Raw genomic sequence first — 9,850 nt, forward strand, 5'->3', positions numbered from 1 at the left:
CCTTATCGACACCCAAATCATAAATGCAGACATCTCAACCAATCTACAAATCCATATCACTCAGACCAAAGACAAGTGACTTATGTTCCAAAGAATAATGATGTCACCATAATGCAGTCCTATGATAACAAGTCATCCCAAGTTTCTAATACAACAAGTTCCACAAAAGATTAATTTGTGATGGCTAGATCATTTTGCTGTGTGACAAAAGTTCATAACATCTTGTTTCAACATAGATGATAATTCCACAAGTTAAGAAGATGAGGAGTCATTATGAAATAGAAAAAGATATCAAGCCTTTTCATCAATAAGCTTTGAGGACAAACCTTTTCTAAAGGTGAGAGCAATGTTATGAATATAAATAATTAATAATTAACAGTTAATAATGATTAGTATACTAAGACATGACCATTCATGAAGAGGCACTTGCCTAAGTATATAAGTGAGCCCTCATTCGTAAACATGTCATCTTTTTCTGGACATTCAACATTTCTTATATAAATATATTACTATTCTATTATAGATATTTATATATTTTAAATATTCTAAATATTTTGTTGAGTATACACACTATGTTCGCTACAAACTTCCTATTTCTCTACCATCTAACACTATAATAGTAATAGTCTTGATCGTTTGATTAGAGATCAAAATAAAATCGACATAAAACTTATGTTTATCAAAACTTTATATCTAACTCTATTGTATATTTAAACATTGATTTTGCTAATAAATATTTTTCAATTACTATTAAAAATAAGATTAAGCATGGATTCTAAAGATCATGCATTGGTCATGAACGAGAGTTTAGGCATGATGAGACACTCATGCTACTTGTACAAGAAAACAACATTACACATTTCGCAATTGGTACATTAAAATTTAGAAAACCTTGATGCATACCAAAACCATTTAAATGTATAAATCACTCTAATTTGATTCCCCAATCATAAAATATATTTTCGTAATATAACCCTAATTTGGTTCTCCAATCATAAAATATATTTTCATGCTAGTAATACGTACATATTTTTCATACAAGTAATAAGTATTTCGAACGATATAATCAATCATAATATTCCGGTTGATTTGATGGTTCTGATGTGACTGCTATCAGATTGTTCTGATATATATATATTGTAATTAAAAGAGGGTCTGATTACGCTTTTTAGGAACTAGTCTCTTTTTTTTTTTAAAAAAGATAATAATAACTCAATGTTAAGGTTAAGGGCTTAATTATTATTTTTGGCTAAAAGTAAGATTTTATAATTATTTTGTGATAGATTTTTTTATTCAATAAAAATTTATTTAAAATTTAAAAAAAATTCAAGGGAAATTTTTAGGGATTTTGTTTCAATTTTTTATTGGGAAATTTTTAGGGTTTTCTTTTCAATTGCAGGGAATGCAAGTTGACTCATCATCTTTATTCAAGGAAAACCAGGTCACCACCTGCAATCACTGGCTAGTGGTTAGTAAGGAAAACCAGGCCACCACCTGGAATCACTGGCCAGTGGTTAGTAAGGGAGCAGGGTTTCACTCTGGCAAGAGCTAACGGGCATACTATAGGGCATTAAATGCCCGGCTACATGCGCCCTCTTTAGCTCTTTAACACGCATGCTCGCTGTGATAGATAAATAAAAAATAAGCGAGTGTGTGTTAAAAGCTAACGAGGGCGCATGTAGCCGGGCATTTAATGCCCTATAGTATGCCCGTTAGCTCTTGCTGTTTCACTCCTACCAGATACCTCTGTGTCTTGGGCTGTTAATCTATATCCTTGGGTCAGAAGAAAATAAACTGTTAACTAAACAAAAACAATTTTAGAGGATACAGTAAAACCAATAATCTTTGGTATTAACCTATCATTTCCTATTTTCTCTATCCAAATATTATTATATTATTAATTCTGTCATGTTTAAATTCAAGGAATTCACAGTCAATCGAGCATAAAAAATCAGTTACTGAAAATCCATCCGGAATTTTGAAATCCCATAGAAACGTACAGGAAACCTCAGTATATGGATCCTTGATTAGAAAACCAACTCGGGGATTTAGCCAAACAGCCCACTCTCATTATTTGTAACCATGGAATTCCATAGAAACAGAAATTTCAGAGTCATTTAAGCATTAAATAAATCGGTTTAAAAAAAACAACAGCCATGGCTCTGACTGTGGTAAAGCCATTAAGAAGAAATCAGAAGAAACACGACGTTTTGTTTCGTGGTGCGTTGGTGTTTCAGTTTGAAAGCAGAAACTATAACTATACGTTTGGTATTTTAAACAGAAAAGGCGATGGCAATGGTAATCCTATCTCCTTTGAAGATGTGAGATACCTTTGTCAGCAAGGGCAATTGAAGAAGGCGCTACAGCTTTTGTGTAGTATAAACAACCCGCTTCAATCCTCTTCCTTGTACGCCTGCTTCTTACGGGCGTGCATGAAGCAGAAGGCCTTCTCAGAGGCCAAATTACTGCATACCCACATGGACAAAGCCGAAATTGTAGGGGAAAAGGTTTTGTGGAACACATTTATCAATGTGTATGTGAAGTGTGGGAGTCTGGTTGATGCTCGCAGAGTGTTTGACGAAATGCCTGAACGAGATGTTTGTTCTTGGACTGTGATGATCGCAGGTTATTCCAGGCACGGCTGTGCCTATGAGGCACTGGAACTCTTTCGCCAAATGAAGAAAAGTCACATTCAACCCAATGCTTTCGCGTTCGCTGGTATTCTGCCAGTTTATGCCAAGTTGGCATCTATGCAAGAAGGTATCCAGATACATAAAGAGGTTATAATCCATGGGTTTCAATCTGATATTTTTGTTCAAAGTGGCCTTGTAGACATGTATGCAAAATGTGGGTGTATAGAGAAAGCACGCAAGTTGTTTGACAAAATGTCCAAACGAGATGTGGTTTCATGGAATTCTATGATTTCAGGGTATGCAAAGAATGGTTATATAAACGAGGCTCGTGATCTTTTTCAGAAAATACCGCACCCGGACACGGTTTCGTGGAATACTATGATTGCAGGGCATATACTTATTGGGCGTCTTGATGAGGCTCTTGGTCTCTTTCAAAAGATGCCCAAACGAGACATGGTCTCTTGGAATGTAATGATTTCAGGATTTGCACAGAATGGGTTTGCTGAGGAGGCACATGAACTCTTTCGGAAAATGCCTAAACCAGACGTGGTGTCTTGGACAGCAATGATCACAGGATATGCGCAAAGTGGGAATGTTAGTGAGGCGTTCAAGTTCTTTAAGGAAACGCCTGAACGAGACGTGGCCTCCTGGACAACAATGATTGGGGTATATGTACAAAATGGGCAAAGTGTGGAAGCCTTGAAGCTCTTCCAACAAATGCAACTGGCAGATATGAAACCAAACGCAAAAACATTTGCTAGTGTTCTCCCGGCTTGTGCATACTTGGCAGCTTTAGAACAGGGTATGGAAATCCATGCAGAAATAATTAGAGTTGGGTGCCAGTCCGTTGTCTTTGTGGAGAATGCACTTGTAGACATGTATGCAAAATGTGGGAGTATAGAGAAAGCATGTTATTTATTCAATAAAATGCAGCAACGGGATGTGGTCTCCTGGAATGCAATGATTTCAGGACATGACATGCATGGCTGTGGCAGGGAAGCCCTTGAACTCTTTGAACAAATGTTACAATCCGGGTTAAGACCAGATCAGGTCACCTTGCTTGGCATTTTATCTGCTTGCTGCCATGCTGGCTTAGTGGATGAGGGCCAGAAATATTTCAAGAATATATGTCAGTGTTATCATATCACGCCTGAAATGGAGCATTATGTATGCATAGTTGACCTTCTTGGCCGTGCTGGCCGCCTTCATGAGGCAGAGGATTTCATCAGCAAAATGCCAATAAAACCGGATGTTACTGTGTGGGAGTCTTTGCTTGGTGCATGTAGAATGCATCATAACATAGAGCGAGGAGAATGTGTGGCAAAACATCTTTTTGAATTAGGCTCCAAAAGTGCATCACCTTATGTGCTATTGTCAAACATGTATGCAGAATCTGGCAGGTGGGATGACACTGAGAATGTGCGGAGAATGATGAAATATACAAGGATCAGAAAGCAACCTGGATCCAGTTGGATTGAAGTGAACAAGCATGTTCATGTTTTTGGTATAGGAGAGAGATAACACCCATGAACTAAGGAATATTTTTTAGATGATTGATAGATTGTCCAGGGAGATGAAGGAAGCAGGCTATGTGCCTGAGATGATATATATGCTTTATTGTGTCAAGTTGGAGTGAAAGGGACAATTTTTTTGGGACAATGGCAAGAAGCTTTCAGACACATTTCGACTTGTCAACCCGTCCCTGGAAAAACTATTAGGCCTATCAAGAACCTTCATTGTGTTGTGGCTGCCATTCGAGGAGCAAGTCCGTTCTGAAGAGTGTTGATGGGGAAAATGATCTGAAGGATTGTAACCATTACTGTGGTTTCAAGGATTGTTGGCATGAGGGAATATCTATAAATACACCCTTGGAAGATAGCTTGCTAATTTGTATATCAAGCTGGTGAGGAGATAGGCAGGGATTGCCTTCATCAAGCGGTGGGTTTAACACTTGGGATTTTATCATTCATACTATGATAATGGAGGCACATCTACCATGAATACAATGTATGGAGACAATTTAGAGAGGATTATCATTTTTTACCTTTGGGGTTTACGGTTTGACAGCATGTGCATGTACCCTGGGCCATGCTAGAATACCAGCACCTTATGAATGCAGGGTGTACATTTTAACCCCAAGTCTTGTTAGTGGCAAACAGGGTATTTGAGTTTCGTGTTGGGGGACAATATATGCTTCTTCTTTTTTCCCTTTCTGTTTCTGAAAAAATGCGACTTATATCACTCAACAATAAATACATGAGATTGGTTTAAACGGGGACATCTACTTGAAGGTTACTAAAATAAATTTGGGCTGCAATTTGTGTCAAGGGAACAACCACACCTTCCAAAACCCTAATTTGAAGCATAAGACGATACAAAACTCTCTTCAAGAGCAATAAAAGAGAAGAGTGAGTTACGGAATACAACCTCACATCGACACTTCCATAATATCTGCAGAGCAATAATTCACTGATACAATGACAAACTCATCTAAAGAGAAATGCAACAAAGAGTCATCATCTCCTAATAAAGCAGTTTTCCAATGAATCTCTCAGGTTGACTGCAGTGCATATACAATATATGTGTTAGTCCCAAACAAGAAAGCGGCTCCTCAGTGAGCCATCCATGAAATACCAAGAGATACACAAAGATTCAGATCCTGAAGGAGAGCTCAAAAGACCACACTGTGTGAAGTTGATTCACCGGTTTATCCCCTGAATCGCATCGATTCCAGCACCAATACAGTTTCTCCCAGAATGAGAAATGGGTAGCAATGGGTTTACCATACATCCATAACCAATCTCTGCAAATTGGAAATGGAATGTGCAAATTAAAATTTTGAAGGTCATCGTCCACAATCAGCTCCTGGAGTTCCTGTATTCCAAACCCATGATAATGCAACAAGCCAAATTAGCTTGACATATCATGTCAATTTACCCAAGGTCTATGATGCGTGTCCTATAAATCTGCCCATCAATTTTTTTTTATTTTTATTTGCTAACCTCTTTCAAAACAATGTCAGAGTATGTACCAAAGTAGACAGCTGACCCGTCATTGTTCAAATGGAGCGACCAGCTAAATAAATTCCTCTCCTATAGTCAGTCCACCACCGATCAAGAGCTGGTGCAATTCTCCTCGAGGTCTACCATATTCTATGTATCACAAGAGAACCAACAATGCTGAAGTCTTGCAGAGCAGCGATGGAATCACGGATGAGAAAAGGTCCCTTTATCCTATGTAAATGCAGGCTGTAAGTTATTATGAAATGCAACAAGCATTTCCAAGGCTCATCTGCAAATAAGCAGCACACAATCCACTTGGCCAATAGTGCTGCTTCCTTAATTTCATTTTCATCGGACCTAAATCCCCTTGATCTTTGGAAATGACAGATATTCCACAAGGTAATAGGGGGGGATATAACATCTCTAAATTTAGAACAAAGGAATCCCAAAATCAATTTCTCCAAATGAGTGATATGAGAAGAAGAAAACCAGAAAGAGACAATAAATATGTAAGGCTTGTAAAAGCCTACTAAACGCTATCAACTTTGTAAAAATAAGACACCCCCTAGCGTTATTCTACACACGAATACCTTTCCAACGACATAGGAATCACCTCAATTGGATTTTGTATGCAAAATTTATGCTACCCATAAGTTGACCTTGCTTTGATCACCCTGATTTGAGAGGATGTCACATTTACCCCCACTATTCATGGAAAGGATGGCTAGCCATGTGATCATGATGAAGAAGACTTTAACATAGTCAATATTGTAACTCCAATTAAGAGTCGAAAAAGTCATACATAAGCATAGTAGGCTATTGAGTTGTGTTATAAGTGGGCCACTAGGAGGAAAGAGGGGTTCCATTTTATCCAAATGCATCTTATTCTATGGATGAACAGAGTAGCAGAGAGTGGATAGAGAAAGAAAAAACTGAGAGGGTTTGTGCACTGTAGCATTCCATGGGCCACATTTCTCACTTTTTGTACTTGCATCCATTTCCATTCAAAGAAAGAGAGCGCCGAGGAGCCTCACCTTCTAGCTAAGTTTTCTCCTGAAAGAGTTTCCTAGGTCATATCATGTGTTCATTGTGGTTTGTGAGTTTTGTTTCACTATTCTCTATTTTTAAAAATATTTAATCTATTGCATGCATAAACATAGCATAGTCATTAACGAACCTAGAGATCTAAGAAGAAATTAACCCTCATAGTGTAGATTTCGAATTTTAAGTAGAATCCCATTAGATTTGTTGTAACAAACTATCCAATGGAATATCCATGACAATTTACAGATCATATTACTATCAAAATATATATCTTTCCATATATTTAGGGGAGTTATAGGTGATCCAGATTGGTTAAGTCGAAAGTCATATGACCCCAACCATGACCGATAAATCTGTTAATTCTCAAGATCCCACAATGGATAGCTTTGTTCAGCTAGAAGTACAAGTCATAGATATAAACTGTAATGTGAGCCTCCTCATGGAGGCCTTGACCAATAGTTCGAGCTATTCGAAGAAAATGGAGGTTCCAACACAAATGTCAGATTAGAGGGGATATTGGGAGATCAAGAAGAACCAAATAGTCTAAAAAAGACCCTGAAGAGGATCAATTGAGTTTGAGTGTTGTGAACCATTCAGAGTCCTTGTTGAAGAAAAAAGTGAAGGTCGACATTAAGAAATATCAAGGTGAGATTGATGCTTTGAAGTTAAATCATTGGTTGCAACAGTTAGAAGTTTATTTCAATATTTACTATATACAAGAACATAGAATTTTGTGTATTTGTCTAAAACTAGAGCGACATGCCCTAACCTAGTGGGAAAGCCACATGGAGACCTTGAAGTTGGAGGGAGATCCTCTAGTGACTAATTGTAAGGATTTCAAAACTCTCATAAAGTCACAGTTTTACCCTATCAGGTACGTACAGGACTAATGGATCCGATGGCATTACTTTCAGTAGATACATGAGAAAAGTGTACAGGAGTACACCATAGAATTTAGAAAGATGGTCATAATGTTGGGTTTCTCCCCAAAGAACCCATATGTACTCCTCAATTATTTAAGAGGTCTATGTAGCCATTTGCAGAAGAAAGTAATGTTGTTCAAACCAAAACATTGGATGAAGCTTGTGTACAGGCAAGGTACCTGGAGAATGTTGAAATACGCAGCAAGAAATTCTCAATTTGATTTTGCCTTGATTAAATTGAGAAAATTTGAATTTCCACATCAACAGACAACTTGGATGATGTTAACTTGTGTGACATGACTTGTGTCACCCAATTTACTTAGTAAATTCGAGTTGGAGGAGTTAGAGTTCAATTCAACATGTGTGATTGCCAATTTGTAGAAATCAAGGTCAGTGTCTCAAGTTGCTTCCAGTTAAACTAGTTCCAACTTTCGGAGGAACAAGTGGAAGGTCCGTTAAGTAGTGGGACTTCAGTGAAACTCAATGATCATCCATTTAATTGGTCAATCAATGCAAAATAGCTAGTGCATGTAGAGAATTCGAGTTACCCAATTGAGGTGGAGATTCCAAGGCAGTGTAACATCAATTGTAGACTCGTCTTGAGTGTACATGTGTTGCATGTAGTCAAATGATCAACCTAAGGAATTGTGCAATTCAATTTAAGGAATTTCCTAAATAATAGGGTGTAGAAATTTTGAATAATTTAACACATATTCACAGAGATTATCCTGATCATACAATTACAAGCGGAACATTTATAATACATAATCTCCTCTATGTTGATCATCAATTTACAGAAGCAGAAACATTCACAGGCGTACATAGAAGCATCAATCAAACTCATAAACACAGTATGTATCCCGGGGAAAGCATCTCGCTAAAAACCCCACACTATCTGTATATTATATTGATTGAATCATGTAACAATACAAAGCATAATACTTCTCACAAGTATCTCCACCTGTTACACACAATACAGCTCAGATTTGATCTCCAAATCTCTTCCACTGCTTGCCTGCCTCCACTGCTCAATACCTGCTCGAGAACTGATGAGAATAGCTTCCCAAACTCGATTTTCACCTGCAAAATAGTCACTCACTCTTTGTGGACGTGAGCAAAGGCTAAAATGTGGGCCAAATACGTGAGCAAACTCATTGGCATACTCAATCCTTTGATTGTGCAAGATCTGATGCACAACTATAGTCACAACTGATAGCAATCTGATTCTCTACCACTTGTCCCTGTTGAACTGAACATGCACTGACATGCAACTGAGTTAACTGATGTATTCTTTAGTTGTATTATGAGTTAATAACTTGTGAATTAATTAATAACTAATTCACCCAACTCATCTCTAGTCTATTGATCAGTTAGACTAAATACAACCAGTTTAACAAAGCTAAACTGAACACAACTCCATCAACTGCACCTCCAGTCCACTAAACTCAACTCACTTGAGTTCTAACTGAAGTCCTGCATGCAAATATTAGTCATCCCATAGGTAACTACGTATTTCCTTGTGGGATCTGCATGTACCACATCCGTAGCTCATTTTGAAGTGCTCCAAGAGAATAAGATCAAGTTTATAGTCCAAATATTATTATGAGACAATAATATTTGACTTTTCTATTTTTGAAAGCCAGTCTAAAAATAGACTTTGATCACTCACACTGTGATCATTCACATTTTGATCAAAAATAGAAGTCCATCTATTTTTCCCAACTTGACCAATCATCCATAAACAGCAACCTGCAATCCATAGACATGATCCATATGTCTAAAAATAGACATAGTCTAAAAATAGACTTGCACCAAAAATAGCCTGCGGGCCCACTTAGTGAAGGCGACTCTTTTCACTAAGCTCCATCATCTTGTTGTATTCTCAACAAGCATTTCTTGTTGCACACTTTTCAACATAGGGGCCTAATTCCTCAAGGAACAAAGCAAGGAAATAGGAGCTCAAGCAGAGGCAAAAATTGACTAAGTCTGGGTCAGAGGCCTTCAGTGAGCAGAGAGAGAGATTATGGACTTGTAGGGTGTGATCAATTGAGCAAAGCAATTGTAATACATCTCTATTCATTTGGTTAATGCAAGCATACATCGGGGTTTTTAACAGATTGCTTTCCCTAGATAAAAATACTTGTTGCATGTGTGTTATTTCTTCTTGCATGTGTAAGATTTTTGTTCTAAATTATGAGTTAATGTCCGGAAATCAGTAGAGTAGGTTTGTGTCTTGTGATTTTGATTA

The 9,850-nt window shown here is 37.5% G+C and overlaps 1 protein-coding gene across 1 annotated transcript; it reads left to right on the forward strand.

Annotated features, from left to right (window-relative positions):
- Nucleotides 1-1,897: 1,897 nt before the first annotated feature.
- LOC149255824 (pentatricopeptide repeat-containing protein At2g13600-like) lies at nucleotides 1,898-4,810 on the forward strand. The gene has a single exon (XM_089457312.1). The coding sequence runs from the start codon at nucleotides 2,157-2,159 to the stop codon at nucleotides 4,152-4,154; it is 1,998 nt and encodes a 665-aa protein (XP_089313438.1). The 5' UTR covers nucleotides 1,898-2,156; the 3' UTR covers nucleotides 4,155-4,810.
- Nucleotides 4,811-9,850: the final 5,040 nt, after the last annotated feature.

Source organism: Pinus tabuliformis, chromosome 7 (genome assembly GCF_031772625.1).
Source record: "Pinus tabuliformis cultivar Carrire ecotype Pingquan chromosome 7, CPIR1, whole genome shotgun sequence".
Lineage (NCBI taxonomy): Eukaryota > Viridiplantae > Streptophyta > Pinopsida > Pinales > Pinaceae > Pinus > Pinus tabuliformis.